Source organism: Pituophis catenifer, unplaced genomic scaffold, assembly GCF_029215685.1.
Source record: "Pituophis catenifer annectens isolate HBS135680 unplaced genomic scaffold, rPitCat1.0.hap2 SCAF_3, whole genome shotgun sequence".
Taxonomy (NCBI): Eukaryota; Metazoa; Chordata; class Lepidosauria; order Squamata; family Colubridae; genus Pituophis; species Pituophis catenifer.
The window spans coordinates 65,302,599-65,322,315 of record NW_027256883.1 but is presented as its reverse complement, the minus strand read 5'-3'; the positions used below and the strand labels follow the sequence as shown (position 1 = coordinate 65,322,315).

At 35.6% G+C, this 19,717-nt stretch overlaps 1 protein-coding gene across 1 annotated transcript in view; it reads left to right on the top strand.

Annotated features, from left to right (window-relative positions):
- The window catches only part of CDKAL1 (CDKAL1 threonylcarbamoyladenosine tRNA methylthiotransferase), a 309,422-nt gene that overhangs the window by 222,877 nt on the left and 66,828 nt on the right, over positions 1 to 19,717 (top strand). The window contains exons 12-13 of the mRNA XM_070942475.1: positions 5,003 to 5,183; positions 6,458 to 6,520. Coding sequence (XP_070798576.1) covers positions 5,003 to 5,183; positions 6,458 to 6,520 — 244 coding nt within the window. The remainder of the gene's footprint in view (positions 1 to 5,002; positions 5,184 to 6,457; positions 6,521 to 19,717) is intronic.

Genomic DNA, 19,717 nt, shown 5'->3' with positions numbered 1-19,717 from the left:
CTTTTATCCACCTCCAATTTGCTTTGATGGTTAATACTTGTTTCTTGTAGTGAGTGTTAGCATGCAATAAACCTGCATTCATTTAAACCATCTTGGCTTCAGATTTCCGGTGCTTGACAGCCTAGTTCCTACCGAAATGATAAGTGGCATCATTTTTTTAAATCCTGTACATAAAAAAGCAAGAACATGATTAGGAGAACTGAGCTTTCTAACAAGCTACATTTCTATATATACAAGTTGGTGTGATGAGGAGAAAGAGTCCTGGTTTGGAGTCTGAAACAGAGTACAAACCATATACATTTTTTATTACCTTGGTGAAATGTTAATCTTATTATCAGGTGAATAACATTTACTTGCATTTGGTTTGGGATTTATGGTGAGTAATCCTATTTAAGAAAAGTGAATTAGCTTGCAATTTCCATATTAACATCAAAGGAAATGTGAAGATATCCACATATATTCCTTGTCACTCTGAGGGAATTGTTGCTACTTGAAGGAGTAGCGATTTTGTTGCTTCAAGCATAAGTGGAACTTGCCATTCATGTTTCCATAGAAACAGAAAAACACAAGAAGTAGGTGATCTTGCCTTGCTGTAGGTATTACATTTTTTGCTGTTGCCATCTGTGTCATTAAAATGACTGGTGTAACTCTGACTGTTTTTTATCAAATAGAATGTACACCCTATTAATCTTTGAGATGTCAAACAGTGCTACTTTTCATTCATTTCTAGAATAGTATAATTCCTCTCATTTAAGTCTGCCAGAAATGCTTACTTTGCAAATATGAACAAGAGCAAAATTCAGAATATTCTGCTCCAATAATTTGGAGCACGTGCAAAGTTTTTTTTTAACTTTTTTTTTTTATTAATAATTCAAATTTAAAAACAATGGACATGGTTTGACATCTCCGGTTTCTAACATTTCTCTCTAATTCAAGTTAATAAGTAATATATTCCTTAATCTATATACAAATTTACATATATCTTACTTCATTACATGTAAGTATACTACATAATTCCTCCTAAATAGTTATATCCATATCCAATAAACCTATATCTCACTCACAAGTTCAATATACATTGACATATACATTTCTAGGCATTCACTATACCTTCTTCTTGGCATTCTTCCTCTTGTCTAACCATTCATAAAATTTAGTCCAGATTTCATAATATGTTGATTCTCTTTTATTTTTGAGTTCTAAGGTGAGTCTGTCCATTTCTGCACAGTTAAAGATTTTACATAACACTTCTTCCTCTGAAGGTGTTTCTTTACTCTTCCATTTCTGAGCAAATGCTATTCTTGAAGCTGTTAATATAAATAATATTAGGTAGGTTACATTTTTATTATATTTTCCATCTGTCATTCCCAGTAAGAAAAATTCTAGTTGGACTTCTATTTTAATCGTTAAAATCTCTTCTAGCCAGCCCTTTATTTGATGCCAAAAACTTTCTGCTGTTGGGCACTCCCACCACATATGGTAATAGAACCCTGGGACCACCTCACATTTCCAACATATTGAAGAATATTTTTTGCTAATTTTTGCCAATCTTGTGGGTGGGAAAGAGCACGTGCAAAGTTTTTAAAAGCATATTTAATATATATTAGAGCTAACGCAGGGTCTTCTGCCACTGTCTTCTACTCATACAAGGGGTTCAGTCCAGTACTCGTCATACTATTTATCCAGGTAGCTTGTTAGCAGCAAATTGGAGCTGTAAAGTATCATTAGACATATTCAAGATGTCAATTGACCAGAAAGTATAGTTTATTGTTTATACATACATATACATACATATATCCTTGCATTTTATTTGATTCATTTTATTTTTTATTTTATTTTATTGTATTTTATTCTATTTTATCTCATCATTAATTTATTTCAGTGAATCTTACTTCATTTTATTATATTTCACTCTGGTTGATGCTTATGCTTTCATAAGGACAACTGACTAATTAATAAAATATTATTGTATTGTGCTATTTATTATTTATAAAAAGCATGCTGGTATACAACATATGGAAGTATGCTCCCTATTGCATGAGTAGATAAAATTAACCAGGATTGGACAGTTTATTTCGATATTCAAACCTGAAATCCTAGCTTGTTTATTGTTTTTATAGTCTGGAGGTGTTGCTGTTTCATGAAGTTTGGCTTATTTGAGAGCAATTCAACAGAATCTTTGCTTCAAACATGACAATCGTTTGCCCATTCCTGATTAAATTTTACCTGCTCATAGAAGGAAAAAATGAATAAGCAATATGTACTGGTAAATTCTTCACAATAAACCCAGAATGTTGGTTTATTGTTATGTTTTCATTATATGAATCTGATTTATTCTTGGTGTTCTACAGTAGATCTGGAAACTGCAATGTAGCTATCTCTTGATGGCTATCATGTTCATTCCATTCCAGAAAATTTCTCTGTCTTCAGTTTTGGTAATCCCAGAAGTTGGATTTCTGGAAGAAAAATGGCAGGCCAAATATGGCTCCATGAAAAGCTGTTCAGACAAGGTTTGAGAAGATGAGATCATCTCCAGATAGCAGCTTTTGATTTTTTAAAAATATGTTTTGATTGAAAGATTTTCTTCTTAATATAAAATACAAATGAAAATAAAGACAGTGGGAAAAGGGGGGAAAGAAAAAAGAGACGGGAAAGGGAGAGAAAGAAAAGGGGAGAAAAGCCATGGAAAAATATTTTGGCTTTTTTTAAAACCACAATACGTTTTTAAAAAGTGGACCCTTGCAATTAAAGATTACAATTAAGACAGAAGAACACAAATTACAGAAAGAAGCAAAATATTCTAACGATGGACATATTGAAAGATATTTTGGAAAAAAATAAACTTAAAAATGAATTTTAATAGTATCAACAGAAACATCTGCCTCTATGTTCAGACTGAGTCTAAAAATGTTATGGAAGAGGAACAAGGTTTACCTGACAAGATTGACACTGAGTTGAAAATGGATTTACAAATGACAAGCTACAAGAATGACATAGAAAAAGATGCTACTCTGGAGATACAAAAGGAACCAGATGTTATTTTAATAATTAAAACGGATGTACACACAATAAACCAAGAGAGTGACTTGGATAATTTTCCCATATTGGATCTGCAGAAGAGGCTTGTTAAAATTTTGAAGAACCTCATGAGAAGAGACAAAGAAAAATAAAGTTCTAAGGCTTTATTTGAATCAACTTAGATTTTGTTAGAGGTAAGAGGAAGGAATATAAAGTTGATTTATTTGATCAAGATTAAAATAAATATGTTGTTAAATCTGGTAACCCATAAAAGACTTTTACTGATACCAGGATGGAAATGATTATGCTTTATGGATTTATTTCCAAGGGAAAGCAGAGATCGTTTGTTGTATTTTAAGAGAAAGTGCTAAGTTACTAAAATTGTATATTATATGATGAAATTGGAAAGTCACTTCTTTACATATTATTTTTTTCTCTAATTTTTTCTATTTTTCCCTTCTTCCTTTTCTGTACTTTCTACGTTTTATCTGTATTTTTCAGTTTGTACTAATTTTTATTGTTGTAATTAGAACCGTTAATAAAATTACTATAAAAAGGGTAGTCATAGAAATTAATATTCATTAAGTAGAATGAGATTTTTTTAAAAAAAGATACTTGTGTTCCCTCATGTTCCTTTTGAAGCACATAGGCAAAGAATGTGTAAAGGTTTACAACTATCAGCACTGACAACCACAGCTGAGCTTAGTAGTGCTAATAGATCAGTAACAACTACATTATACAATTTTTACAGGTTTACCACACCTTCATTTGGTGGAAATTTTTGATATATGGTCATCTGTCTTCAAATGCAAAAATTGGTGTAAGAACCACTAATATGAAATAGTAGGTCCATGCATTATTTCATGCCATGCAATACTATTTTGCCTTTAAAAAAATCTGTTTGGAACCCAATTGTATTTAAAGATCTGTACAGATTCTCAGTCATCCAGGTAATGGTTACCCCAAAAATGCATTTTCAGGAGGCAACTGGACTTTCTAGTTTTTTCTGAAGAAGCTTCTTGGATGAAAACCGAAATGTCTTCAAAAGGAAAAACAAGAAAGTACAGTTGCCTCCTGAAAAAGCACCTTTGGGATATGTTTAAAGATATTTCTATCTTTCAAGATTGTTTATTTACACAGAAACACACACCGATTCATACATCCAAAGAGTCAAGGCAGTTTGCAATTAAATAAAGCAGCAACAAAGTTGAATATAAATACATGGCTGTTGTTCTGCCTTCACCACCCAAACACCCAGAAGTTGTGGTGTGGGGCTCCTGCCCCCTTCTTGAAGGGTGAGAGAACTTTCGACATATCATCCTTCAGAGACTTGTACGGAATGGCCTGAATCTTGGTAGGAAAACAACATTGAAAACAATACAGCACTGCATAAACTTGATTGGCCTTTGGCTTCAGATTAACAACAACAAACAGTAATGAAGATTAACAAAATTAAATCTAGCGTTACTTTTTCCCGTCTCCCAGTTGCAGCACTGCCACACGCTCAAGTGAAGTCGTTTCTAAAAATTAATTTCTTTTTTTAAGGTTGGATCCGTCTTGCGTTGCTGAAACACAAGATATATTGTCTTTCGAAATTTAGCTACTTCTTTAGAGTCTTGGCAACCATCTGTATTATAAGCATCCAAACCATTTGGCAGTCATAGCTTCTCTGAGTAAACCTTGGGAATTTTAGTTTGTTGATTTTGTTTTGTTTTGTTGAATGCTGAGAAATTTCTGTCAGGAATTGTACATCCCCCTCATGAAATGAAAATGCAAAGTTTCTTGGTGAGAAACCATGGTATTTAAATTGCCTGTTGAAGGTTGCTGTGTAGACTTTTCTGCATATGAAGATATTTATAATGTTATTTTCCACAGGCAATGCATTTCAAAAATATTAAAGTAATATGATGCAACACTAATTGTCCATTTTGCTGAAGGAAAAGTTGTCTGGTATTCAACTTAATTTTTTCCCTGCTCATTTCAGAGTACCTGGAATAACAATTGCTACAGACATCATTTGTGGGTTTCCAGGGGAAACCGATGAAGATTTTCAAGAAACCATGAAACTTGTTGAAGAATACAGGTTTCCAAGTCTTTTTATTAACCAGTTTTATCCACGCCCTGGGACTCCAGCTGCAAAAATGCCTCAGGTTCCAGCTCAAATAGTAAGAGTTGTTTTTTTTTCCTTTTCCTTCTTTAAAAAATAAAACATTTTAGGTGAAATATTATCCACATGGTATAGATATAGTGGATGCTGCTGATTTTTTTTTTAAAAAAAAACTTTATTTTGCAATAGATAGGGGACATTATTCAGTTTTATTGAGCTGATTTAATTCAAAGTTTTGTTGAAATGTCTTACATCATTATACTGTATATATAACCTACATTACATATGTACGTGATGTACAGTGTTAACTAGTACAACATCAAAACTCTAGCTATATATATATATATATATATATATATATATATATATATATATATATATATATATATATATATATATATATGTTTTCTCAGGTTTTCGCGGGTGTTTGTATGTAGGTCTTTGGTTATTCGGGTCTTCTCCCACGTAAAATTGGAAGTGTCTTGGCGACGTTTCGACGAAGTCTCATTCGTCATCTTCAGGCTGGTGTTCTCGGCTTCGTGCTTCCAGGAGCAATGATTGGAAGCACGAAGCCGAGAACACCAGCCTGAAGATGACGAATGAGACTTCGTCAAAACGTCGCCAGGACACTTCCAATTTTATGTGGGAGAAGACCCGAATAACCAAAGACCTACACACACACACACACACACACACACACACACACACACACACACACACATATATATATATATATATATATATATATATATATATATATATATATATATATATATATATATTTGTAGCACCAGGTTCCCAATGATACAAATCAGAGGACAGGAGAGACAGAGCAAAATAATGTTAGAGAAGGGACATATCACAGTGAAATGATCTGCTCAAATCTACCAAATAGATTATTTCCAATTTCAGTGACCAGACAGTGATTCTCTCTGTCCCCCTGAGAATATCAAACTTTGGTGCATATTGATCCAACATCCCTGATGATGTTACCTAGTTAGGGTAATGAAATGTCTGCAAGAAAACAAGCATGCTCAGAGAGCACCAAGGACCCTTCATGGTGGGGAAGAGTTTCTGGTTTTGTTATTTTCACTGACCAAAAATATACACAGGTGTACAGTAACAAACTGGGGAATGTACTCTTTGTATCTGTTTACATTGCTGGCTAGTAATTTTATTTCTCTCCTTAGATGAAGATAACTATTTTTAAAGGACAGAGATTTTTTTTTCTTTGCAAAATTGTATCCATTGGTATTTTCTGAATACATGAAATATGTTATTTCTGTATTTCTAATTTTCCTTAAAAATCATGTTTTTCTTCTTTCCCTACAGAAGAAACAAAGAACAAAAGAACTGTCCAAACTATTTCATTCGTACAATCCATATGATCACAAGGTAAAAATAAAATGCAGAATATTTTTAATTACACTATGATATTCATATTGTTTAACTATTAAAGCTGAGTAATGTCTTGGTCTATACATGTTGGCTACAAAAAAGTATTTTAAGGATCCATTATGGGAAACAGAATCTAAATATATGAAAAATAGTATTTTTCTTTGGCTGGAATATCCGGCCTTCCATTTTGCTAGCTCTCTTAGTCATTGCTTTTCATGGATCAATGAATTGTCATGTCTTCCTTTTTTCTCCTTCAGTAGTATGTTTTGTTTTTAATTAAGTCTCAAGAGCTTAGCAGGACTTTGAAACATTGGGTTCTTTTAACGTGGACAAGAATATGCAGTTTTTAAACTTGTCATCAGTGATCCATTTATCAGTCAGCTGAATTACTTGATTTGTCTATACTGTTCTGGCTGGAATTTCAATATGTCTTCATATTGCAGACATTTCTGTGGAGATGCTTCTTTCATATTTCCTGTAAGTCAGACATAATTTTAGAGTGGTATGTTGGAATAGAGCAGCTCCCGTGACTGCCAAACTCAGTGAAATGAAATAAGAAGGGGTGACACAAACCCTGAAAAGTTAAGCTTCCATGTTGGATAATCAGTTACTTAACTTTTCTTTTGAGTGGAGAAAATGGGGATCTTCATTGTGATCCTGTTGTTGTATTTGAGAATCTTATTCTCAGGAAAGGAATTAAAAAGTATTATAGTTGACGAGTCAAGAATCATAGCCATTGTGCAATTATACTTAGGACCAACTGAGACCTGACATGAGTCAACAATAATGAAGGCATGATTGTAGAGGTGAGTTAACAGTACTTTATTGCATATGAGAAGGCAATCCCTGCTCTCTTCCGGATGTTTCTTGCCTTCCACCTCCTCCTTCTCTTCCTCCTTGCAATGCCAGGGTTAATAGGACAAATTTCAAAACATGGAAATTGATTAAAAAAGGGAAAAAAAGGAAAACCCATGGAATTGCTTCATTGCATGGTAGAGCAGAAGATACTTAAATTAAATGTAAGAGTATCTCAGTTAAGAAGCAAGAGAAGCAATTGAGCATCCGGAAACCTTTGAAATATTTTCACCTCTGAATTTTGCGGTGGAACATTTTTTCCATTCATACTTCTGCACCTCCTCCTGTTCTTTTATTAGCACTTCTGTCTAGAGTTTGGTCATTGGTGTCCCTCAGCTCCAGTCCAGTTCGTTTCTATTGTGGTCCTTACATATCAAAATATCCTGAAATCAATCTGACTTTGTTTGTGAGCAGGTACATTCATTTTTCATATTACTGAATGTAAGGGGTGGAAAAGAATATAAATATTTAGGTTTGTTATTCCAATATTTTCTTAGGTATTTTAACATACCTAAAATAACAAAAGTAGCAGAGATGAATGACAAATAGCTTTTGAAAAACATGTTTTGCGAGACTAGAGGAATACAGCAAAGTCAAAGATACGATCTTCCGAACAAATCTGGGTTTCAGAGATTTGAAGTTTGTATCTATTAATCTTAATTAATAAGTTCCTTTACCCAGATTCATTCCTGCTACCGGAAGCAGCTCCTATATACAAATCCCATGCAATTGTTTTTAGCTTAAACATTTGCTGTAACCTAATAATGTTCACAGGACGTTAAAATTTCTAGGTTATAGTTTCTGTAATTCAATACATTCATGCAGCTGCTGCCTTAGGGTGGCCCAGTTATTTAATTCACTTTACATATTTTAGTTCTTAATATTTTCCACAGATGCAGTACTTAAGACTATAATTCTTTTCAATTCTTTGAAGTTAGCCGAAATGACTTCAGTGATTCCGCCTCCCCCACCTCACTTCTATATTATGGCTATAATACAGCAAAATCCTAATCTTTAAAGAAGATAGTGGGTGGTTTGTATTCTTCACTGTCCGTCTCCTTTCTCTTCAGCACAATTCCAAAACTTCTTTTGCTTTCCAACTGGAAGAGACGGCTGAATTAGACAGGACACCAAAAGCAGGGTGTGTGCATGAAACTCTGAAATAGGGCCAAGGGGATTAGCGTAGTGTCAGAAATATTTCCACGTAGAATCTAAATCATACGATGCAGTAATTGCATAATATGGATTTATCTGCATAGCTGCAGGGTTTTTTCCTGTTAGTGTTTAGAAATTTAGCTTCTGAAAGTTTCTATGCAAGGGAAACTTAAGGAGAAGGCACAGTCTAGTTTTTGGTGTTTCAAACACTTGTCTAGTTTGTCATCCTCCTCACAGACACGTGCAAAAATATGTGCTTACTTACTGACTGCGATTGAAGCACTGTGTCCATAAAATAGAGCAGAACTCTTCCCAACCATAAAGTAGAGTAGATCATTCATTCATTCATTCATTCATTCATTCATTCATTCAATCAGTCAGTCAATCAATCAATCAATCAATCAATCAATCAGTCAATCTTACCTTTATTATTTCTAGAAATAACTCAAGAGGGCAAACATATTCCTCTTCCTCCTCCTGTTTTCCTCACAACAACTATGTGAGGTGAGTTGGGCTGTGAGAGTGTGACTGACCCAAGGTCATCCAGCTGGCCTTAGCCATGAAAAAGGAGGGACTAGAACACACTACTTCCTGGTTTCTAGCCTGTTGCCTTAACCACTAAACCAAACTGCCTCTCTTTGATTTTTTTTTTTTTTAATTTTCTTTCCCACTTTTTATCCTGAGTTTTTCAGATGCAACAAAGCTCCTTTTTCTAGTTCTTAGGATATATCTACCTCCATAAAGATTCACACCTCAGATACTGTGAACTGTGAGTTTAATAGCTCACAGTTCAAGGGCACTATAGTTGTGTTAAAACAAATAAGGTTGTCAGGTGTCCACTATTTGAGCGGACAGTCCGCTTTTTTCACATTATGTTCACTATTTTTTTTCACAAAATAGTGGACATTTTTTTAATTCAAAAGCTTTATGATTGTATATTTTTTAATATTTCTCCGGAGACTCAGAGCGCCTTACAATGCACTAAGCAATAGCCTTCATCCTTTTTGTATATTTATACAAAGTCAGCTTATTGCCCCCACAACTGGGTCCTCAATTTACCTACCTTAGAAAGGATGGAAGGCTGAGTCAACCTTGAGCCTGGCAAAATTGGAACCTGCAGTAATTGCAGGCAGCTGGTCTTAATAACAGGGTGCTTTAGACCACTGTACTACCAAGGCTCTTGGTAGTTGTACTGAAATTAAGGAATTATTCCTTAAACACAAAGAATTAATCAAAGCTGCACAGTCAAATAAAAAATACACACGACAGCAAAGTAAAATGTAATTTAATATTTTACATATTATTATAATATATTTGATGTTTTGAATTTTAAGTAAAGTTTTGAAGTGATTATTTTAATACGTGTTAAAATGTTTGTAAGAAAATATATAATTTAATTGTAAAAAATTTTTTTATTTTTTTACTACTTAACACACACACACCCCACCCCCCCCCCACCCCCGTTTGTCTGCTATTTTTTGGAAGCAGACCTGGCAACCCTAAAAACAAACAAACAAAACAAAATGGCAGAGGTTAATGCATGCCCCAGGAGTCTGTTGAAAACCTTCAGAGAATAAGATGTCAGAATTAACAAATAATGATGAGGTTTCTTTTATCATTCTGAAAGTCTTTCTCTAAATTGGAAAAGCTGTAAACTAGGATTTTTCTCATTTAGTTTTTCCTAAATTAGGCGGTGGGAATGGATTTCATTCAAACTCAGGTACCTTCCATTCATGTAGTTGTAAGCTCTAAACTCATACTCTGATTGTTTCAGCAATCTTGTTTCATTTAGCATTTGAAAGCATGAGTGAAGGCAATTTTATATTATTATATTATAATAATTATAATAGTATATTATTATATAAATTAAGGCCTGTCTGTAGTATGATAATACAGTATGTTTGTGATTCAGATTGTCTTCATTCTGCAATTGTATCTGTTTCAGGGATACTATTTTGCCTTGCACTTTAGAAATCAAGTTGCATTCCTAAATTCTGAGGCCTAACTGTAAAAAGCTATTCCTATTTGATCTCTTTGCTGTTGATTTTGCTGTTGACTATAATTTCTTTCTTCAGTATTAGCTTATTTTTACTCAAAAACTTGTAAGGTGAGCTATAATCCTTGAACATGTAATGTAGAAACACCCTACATTATTTCTACTATTATGTGCTATGCTTGTTCAAAATTACATGGATTCCTTTCAGATTCAAAAAGGCAGTTTCAGTGTTTTTTCCAATCCAGTATGATTTACGTTGTTAAAATTTCATGTCAAGTCTCCCTTAAACTGTTTCACTTTTCCAGTATCAGCTACTTCATTTTTAAAGGTGTTTTCATATCTTGCATAGAAGAGGGTATTTTTCCTTTTTGAAAGCAAATAAGAGATGTCTAAGAAGATGGAATATGTTTTACAGCTTAGTGCAGGAAAGAATGTTCTCCTTGAGGAAAAAATGCTTTTAATATAGCATTTCCCATAATGCAAAAGACATTTTTCTAATGAATTTTAACTTTGTTTCTCTGAGGTAGAGTAGCTTCTACAACTTCTCTTAATAAAAGTCACATGGAGGGGACTCATTCTGAAGAGTAGCTACCGTATTTTTCAGACTGTGAGACGCACCTGACTATAAGACTCAGCTAAATTTAGAAGAGGAAAACAACCAAAAAAAAGTTTTTGGCCTCCCTTTTTTCAGGCCTTTTTTTGGGCCTTTTCCAGTATGTTTTCATCGTATTTCCGGGGCTTCTTTCAGGCCATTTTTGAGGCTTTTTTCAGCCCGTTTTTGTGCTTTTTTTGGCCCATTTTTGAGGCTTTTCTGGAGTCATTTTCATGGCTTTTTGGAGCTGTTTTTGAGGCATTTTTGGCTCATCTTTTTCTGAAAAAACAGGCCAAAAAAAGCTGAAAAAACGGGCCTCAAAAGCCCTCAAAACGGACCAAAAAAAGCCTCAAAAACAGGCTGAAAAAAGCCTCAAAAATGGGCCCAAAAGCCTCAAAAACAGGCTGAAAAAAGCCCCCAAAACAGGCCCAGAAAGCCTCAAAAACAGACCAAAAAAAGCCTTGAAATTGGGCCAATAAAGGCCCGAAAACAGGGCATAGGGAGGCCAAAAAATGGCTGGTGGGTGGGCGGGGCTTCAGCAATATTCGGTCTGTAAGACGCACAGACATTTTTTCCCCCTTTTGGGAGACAAAAAAGTGTGTCTTATAGTCCGAAAAATATGGTAAATGGTGAACTAAAATTTATTTAAAAACTTAGTTAATTGTGTTGATTACAAGAAAAGTTCGGTAATCAACATCTGGACAATAATTTTATTAAGCTAAATTCAAAATTATAAAATAAAACCAAAAGCTTTTAAATTTTTAAATGCTGTATTAGCTAAGACAGAAAAAAAAATAACTAAAGAGTGGATAGGAAGAATTAAAATTAGCTGCTGTCCATGCCATAAGCCTACATGTAGTTTCAATCTAATGGAATATGAAATAGCTGACAGATATGCACACTGATTTATGATGTGCTGAGATGGTTTCAGATTATGCCAATGATTTCCCCAAGGCTGTCCTCTCCTGAAACAGATAATTTTTGAAATTATAAATCCAGCCTTTCTCTCAGCCTCCTTTCCATAGTTTTTGAAGGTCAAAACAGCTAGGCAATTTTTACAGTAAAATTTATCTTAGAAGATTTTCAAAAACAAGCAAGCAATATTTACAGAGTCCTTTGCAGTGTACCTCCCCTTCATTAGGCTTTTAAACAAAGCTAGTCTGAGATTGTATTGTGTTGCATACTAGAACCTTATAATATATTAGGCAGTATAATAAAACCCACTTATGGGATTGAAGCTTGGTTGAGCCTTATTTTTTTCAGGTTTCCCTTAATAAGGCCTCTATTCCATGGGTGACTAACAACAATAAGAAGACTCTCTGCTTGGCTAACACACCACAAAGATTGTAAACCAGCTATCAGAATAATACATAGTGTAGATTATTTCCATAGGGATTGTTAATTAGGTTGATGCTGTTGGGTACATCACCTCCATCCACCAATTTTTCCCTGTTATGGTACTGAATAGAGGAGATATCATCACCTGGTGTTCTACTTTCTCTATTTTGCTGCCGTTATGCCCACAAAAGGTTTAAAGATGGAATAAACAAAGGCCACTCCCTTGGGACTGTCAATGCTAATTACTCAGTAATGTTTCCTGTGGCTCTGAAAAGTTCAGTGCTGTAGATAAATTCATTTCTGTTGTTCACATCTCCCTCCCTGCTTTTGGCCCATTGCCTATTATTTTTAGGTTTTTTTCTGTTTAATGATGTGTAATGAATAAACATAAAGTTAAATTTTGGCTAGCTGTGTTGAGTGGTGTGTGCTTGCCCTGATCTGTATAGAAGAATTGGCTGGGAGTATGCTAGGTGCAAACCAAACTGAAAATTATCCAAAAAGGTTTTATAACAAATAGAAGAAATGAAAGTATGAGGCTTGAGCATTTCCTGAACATGGGCATGATAGATATATGGAAGAAAATAAGATCAAATCCAGGAAAGCAAGCATGGAAGGACACTGCCAGATGTCTTGGACAAGCAAGCAACTTGAAGCTTGAAAGCTCACCTTGATGGCGACATCTCCCTTAACTCCCTTTGTTACTTCAACTTGGATTTGAAATGTTTTTATTAATGAGTTTTCAAAATATCAAATGAAAAATATAAAACTAAAAGTGAATAACTTGATTCATAGAGTTTCATGATAGGGAGATTTCAATAGTCCTCTGGTGGGTCTCTCTTAAAAATAGAAGAAATGCTTAACCAAGCAGCTTTATCTAAGCTTGTCTATTTCAATAGACAACACTAGATTTGTCTGCTTTGCTAAACATTCCCCTTTTTTTTGGAGAGTAGGTTTGTATGTTGTATCCAGATGCATTTTTAATCCTGTGTATTATCCACTGGTCCACTTTATGGAGTACAGTGAATACAGTACATATTTTAAATAAATAATAACATATATGCACATCAAGCATAAATTCAGATTTTGTCAGATATCCTCTGATTTCTGGAAGTGTTCTCATATTTGGAAGGGGTTTCTGCTGTACTTTGTGAAGTTCTATACTTAAGATTTTAGATTTGTGTAGGATGTACTTTGGGAATAATGTAGAGCTTTTGAAAAATAAGTTGTGTTTCTGTCTGAATCCTTAAAAAACCAGATTTTCGCTTTCTATGTCTATTTCAAGAATCATGTCACATTAGTCTTCCTACTTTACTCTTGTGATTGCTCCAGCAAACTAACTGAAAGAGAAGGAGGCAAATATTCTTTTCTGGGCTGGGTAGCCTCAGAACCAGCTAATATCGGTCTCTTACCTGATTCCAACTTTTAACGTGATCGAGGATGTGTGACATCCTCTATTAATGTTTTATTCTATGTCACTCATAAGCACCCATCATAATACGTGGTGTATTTTACTTTTGAAATCTATTCACTTGTATAAAACTTACTGATATTATTTTTAACAGCATACCTTACATATTCATTCTGATATGTATGTTAAGTGGCTTGAAGGATTATGTGATACATTCCAACATTACCAGGAAATAACGTTTTAATAAGGGATTTTAATCCTATGTGAAATCATTGGGATGAAAAAGCCTAGAGTAGTATAATTAATCTCCTTCATAGATTACTGCCTTGTTGTGGCGAAGGAGCTTGCGTAGCTCAATGAAGCTATGAGCTTTGCCATGCAGGGGCCGCCCAAGACGGATAGGACATAGCAGAGACCTCTGACAAAACATGATCCAGTGGAGAAGGAAATGGCAACCCACTCCAGTATCTTTGACATGAAAAACCCATGGACAATACCAAAAGGAAAAAAGATATGATGCCGAAAGATGAACCCCTCAGGTCAGAAGGTATCCAATATGCTACTGGGGAAGAGCAGAGGGCTAGTACTAGTAGCACCAGAAAAAATGAAGTGACAGGGCCAAAGCCGAAAGGACGCTCAGCTGTGGATGTATCTGGTGGTGAAAGGAAAGTCCGATGCTGCAAAGATCTTTTCTCCATAGTAACCTGGAATGTAAGATCCATGAATCAAGACAAGCTGGACGTGGTCAAACAAGAGATGACAAGACTAAACATCTATATCTTAGGAATCAGTGAATTAAAATGGGCAGGAATGGGTGAATTTAATTCAGATGACCATCAGGTATACTACTGTGGCCAAGATATGGAGTAGCCTTCATAGTCAATAACTGGAATAACAGGCAAGTTTGGCTTTGGAGTACAAAATGAAGCAGGGCACAGGCTGATAGAATTTTGTCAAGAGAATATGATGATCATAGCAAATACTCTTTTCCAACAACCCAAGAGACGACTCTACACAGGGACATCACCAGACAGTCAACACAGAAATCAGATTGACTATGTGCTCTGCAGCCAAAGATGGAGAAGCTCTATACAGTCAGTAAAAACAAGACCAGGAGCTGACTATGGCTCAGCTCATGAGCTTCTTGTTGCAAAATTTAGGCTTAAATTGAAGAAAGTAGGAAAAAGCACTAGGTCACTCTGGTATGAACTAAATCATATCCCTGATGAATATACAGTAGAAGTGACAAATAGATTTAAGGAATTAGATCTGATAGACAGAGTGCCTGAAGAACTATGGATGGAGGTTCGCAACATTGTACAAGAGGTAGCAACTAAAACCATCCCAAAGAAAAAGAAATGCAAGAAAGCAAAATGGCTGTCTGAAGAAGCTTTGCAAATAGCTGAGGAAAGAAGGGAAACGAAAGACAAGGGAGAAAGAGAAAGATACACCCAATTGAATGCAAAATTCCAGAGAATAGCTAGAAGAGATAAGAATGCCTTCTTAAATGAACAGTGCAAAGAAATAGAAGAAAACAGTAGAATAGGGAGGACCAGAGATCTCTTCAAGAAAATTGGAAATATGAAGAGAACGTTTCATGCAAAGATGGGCATGATAAAGGACCAAAATGGCAGGGACCTAACAGAGACAGAAGAGATTAAGAAGAGGTGGCAAAATTACACAGAAGAACTATACAAGAATGAGCGTAACATCCCTGATAATGATGATGGGGTGGTCACTGACCTCGAGCCAAACATCCTAGAATGTGAAGACAAATGGGCCTTAGGAAATCTGAGCAACAACAAAGCTAGTGGAGGTGACAGTATTCCAGCTCAGTTCAGTGATGGGTTCCTCCGGTTCAGCCTGGTTCCCCAAGCCAGTAGCAGTGACGATATGATGTCACTGAACCAGTTTTGCCTCCCCGCCCCCCCTGCATTATTCTTACGTTTTATTTGGGCCCACCCCCAATCTGTTGCTCCCTCCTGAGTCCCAGCTGATCGTCTAGAGGGAAAAAAACTGTTTAAACTCTTGTTGCGGGGCTTCAAAGGGCCGCCCTACAGCTGATCAGTGTTAAAAGAAAACAAATGAGTAGATCGGTGCCTGCAAAAATAAATGGGTAGACCAGTGCCTCAAAAAATAAATGGGTAGACCGGTGCCTCCAAAAACAAATGAGTAGACCGGTGCCTACAAAAATAAATGGGTAGACTGGTACAGCTCTGCAAGCAGTTAAAAGCCTGGTAGACCAGTACCTCTGCTAAATCCTAAAGAATTGTCACATGATCATCAAGCCATGCCACAAAATAAGCCATGCCCATAGAACCGGTAGTAAAAATTTTTAGAATCCACTCCTGGCTCAGTTATTCAAAATCTTAAAAGACGATGCAGTAAAAATGCTACACTCAATTTGCCAGCAAATTTGGAAAACTCAACAGTGGCCACAGGATTGGAAAAGATCAGTTTACATTCCAATTCCAAAGAAAGACAATGCCAAAGAATGTTTGAACTGTCGCACCATTGCACTCATTTCACATGCTAGTAAGGTTATGCTTAAAATCCTACAAGCTAGGCTCCAGGAGTATGTGGATTGAGAACTACCAGAAGTACAGGTAGGATTTCGAAGAGTCAGAGAACTAGAGATCAAATTGCCAATATACGCTGGATCATGGAGAAAGTTAGGGAGTTCCAGAAAAACATCTACTTCTGCTTCATTGACTATGCTAAAACCTTTCATTGTGTGGACACAATAAATTGTGGCAAGTTCTTAAAGAGATGGGAGTACCAGATCATCTTATTTGTCTCTTGAGAAACTTATATGCGGATCAAGAAGCAACAGTGAGAACTAGACACAGAACCACTGATTGGTTCAAAATTGGGAAAGGAGTCCAGGAAGGCTGCATACTGTTGCCCTGCCTATTTAACTTATATGCAGAGCACATCATTAGAAAGGCAGGGCTAGATGAATCAAAAGCTGGAATTAAGTTTGCCGGGAGAAATATCAACAACCTCAGAGATGCAGATGATACCACTTTAATGGCAGAAAGTGAAGAAGAACTAAAGAGCCTCTTGATGCAGGTAAAGAAGGAGAGTGCAAAAGTTGGCTTGAAACTCAACTTTAAGAAAATTAAGATCATGGCATCCGGCCCTCTCAATTCCTGGCAAATAGATGGGGAAGAAATGGAGGTAGTGACAGATTTTATTTTCCTGGGCTCCAAGATCACCGCAGATGGGGAATGCAGCCAAGAAATTAAAAGACACTTGCTCCTGGATTTGCCAGGAAAGCCATGGCAAATCTAGACAGCATACTAAAAAGCAGAGACATCACCCTGCCAACAAAAGTGCGTATAGTCAAGGCTATGGTTTTCCCAGTTGCAATGTATGGCTGTGAAAGTTGGACCATAAGAAAGGCTGAGCACCAAAGAATTGAGGCCTTTGAACTATGGTGCTGGAGAAGACTCCTGCAAGTCCCTTGGACTGCAAGGCGATCAAACCGGTCAGTCCTAGAGGAGATCAACCCTGTCTGCTTTTTAGAAGGCCAGGTCCTGAAGATGAAACTCAAATACTTTGCCCACCTAATGAGAAGGAAGGACACTGGAGAAGAGTCTAATGCTGGGAAAGATTGAGGGCAAACGAAGAAGGGGACGACAGAACGAGGTGGCTGGATGGAGTCACTGAAGCAGTAGGCGTGAGCTTAAATGGACTCCAGAGGATGGTAGAGGACAGGAAGGCCTGGAGGAACGTTGTCCATGGGGTCGCGATCGGTCGGACATGACTTCGCAATTAACAAGAAAAGTATAATTAATGTATAGCTAGACTGATAGATACATATACTCTTAAGTCTCAACAAATAAATCCTTAATGCTGTTTTACTCTCAGTCATATATTTATGAAGGTATGCATTGTCCACATATGCATATGTGCGTGTACATATAAATAAATATCAAAGAGATACAAATGATTTATTCTGAATTTTCACACAAAACGGAAATTGTGTAAACTCCCCCACAAATACTCTGTGAAATTTGCTAATAGTACATTCACAATGGTTTTTCTTTTCTTTTTTTTGCTGAGAGACATTAATCAGGAAGCATCCGTAACAGTTTAATGTAGAAATGCATGAACATTTGTTTTCTTTCACAAGTTTTGAAGGGAAAGGATGCATATTGTAAAACCGAGACATTCAGGATTACTGTATTTAAACTGCTTGCGCAGGACAAGTCATTAAATGCTGATTCTTGTGTCAGGCAGACAGTGGCAGCTGCTTATTAATGCATGGCATTATCCCATATTAAATCAGCAATGAATGGACAGCTTGACAGAATCTGTCATCAGACGAAACATTATTAAAATAATTTCAAAACCCACTTTTAACTTCTTTTTTTTTTTGCTACACATTTGGGTTTTTATTAATCCTTCCTTCTCTGAGCAGCAAACATTGCTTCTTCAGCTCTTTACCGCCTAACAAAGCCCTTCCTGCTAGCTTTTTGGCGACCGTGCAAGCTTATTTAGGGTTTGCTCTGCAGATTGTGGCCAAGAGCCTATGAAGAAAATTTCCATTTCCAAGCACATCATTGTGGAGAAGCACTCTGTGGTCTTTTCATTTTGATTGATGGGTTTGGTTTTGCACCATCTGGCTTCTGATAGGCTGCATTAATCATTGCTGGGGAAAGAAAACCAAGAAAATATATTCATGCCTGTTTAATGTGTAGACATGTCACCGTTAAGAGTGGTGAGGTGTTTTTTTGAGATATTAGAAACAGTCATATTGGTAGTTAAAAATCAGTTAGATGTAAAATTGTACCGTTTACACAATGATCTGTTTACATATTTGACTATTTCAGAGTTGTTCAGGAACATAATTGTGCTTCACTTCAGATGCCATAATGTATACACGATCTATTTTTTTTTATGAATTGTTCCCTATTTCTACTCATTATGTTGTTCTATATTTATTTAGCATATTTAGCACTTCTATTTGTTTATGAATGTGGGGAGTTTTTTAGAGTTGGGGAAAAGGGTTGATTTTCAGCCTAGTCCAACTGACTTTTCTGCAGAAGTATGCAATTTTGACTTTCATATCCCTTCACTAGATTTATATTTATTGAAATATAACTTATCTGTAAGATAATAGATTGGAAAAATCTGCTTTTCGTAGTAAGTATTTAAAGTTTGCCCTGATTTGAGCACTATCAGGAATATATAGCATTTAACAGCATCTGCCTATATGCTATGTGAAAAACTGTATTAATTTTTTTGTAGGAAAGCCTTGGGACTGCTATTAAATCCACAATTCTTGATGTTTAACGAAACAGTCAAGAATATGCTTACGTGGATTTCTTTAAGAGTAACATTATTAGTATTTAAATATTATTTTATCTTTTGTTTGCTACAGACATTTGATAAAATTAAATTGAGCCTGTTTGGTGAAGTAATGGGCAGAATATAATCAGTTCACATGAAATAATTTTCAAACAATTTTGAAGCAGAATTAGCAAATGCATGTGTGGCGCAAGCTTTACACCTTTTTTCACTTCTGCTATAAAACTTTTATTAGGATAGAGCATACAGTAATCAGAACAGAAGTTTTAGTATATATTTACCTTCCTTCCAATTAAAGAAACAACACCTGTTAAATTTAGTTTATTTAGAGCAGTATTTTAGATCTAAGTTAGGAAAAATTGTTTAAGTTTTTTTGGGGGGGGCCATACGGCACAATTTGTTTAGGTTGGGACAGAATCAGTATTGTGATGGGGAGTTGTTTTACATTTGAAGAACTATTTGAAGGAAAGCAAAACCAATTCAGATTAGTTTAGTTATTTTGTATATTTGCTTCTGTGATAGTTCAGTGATCTT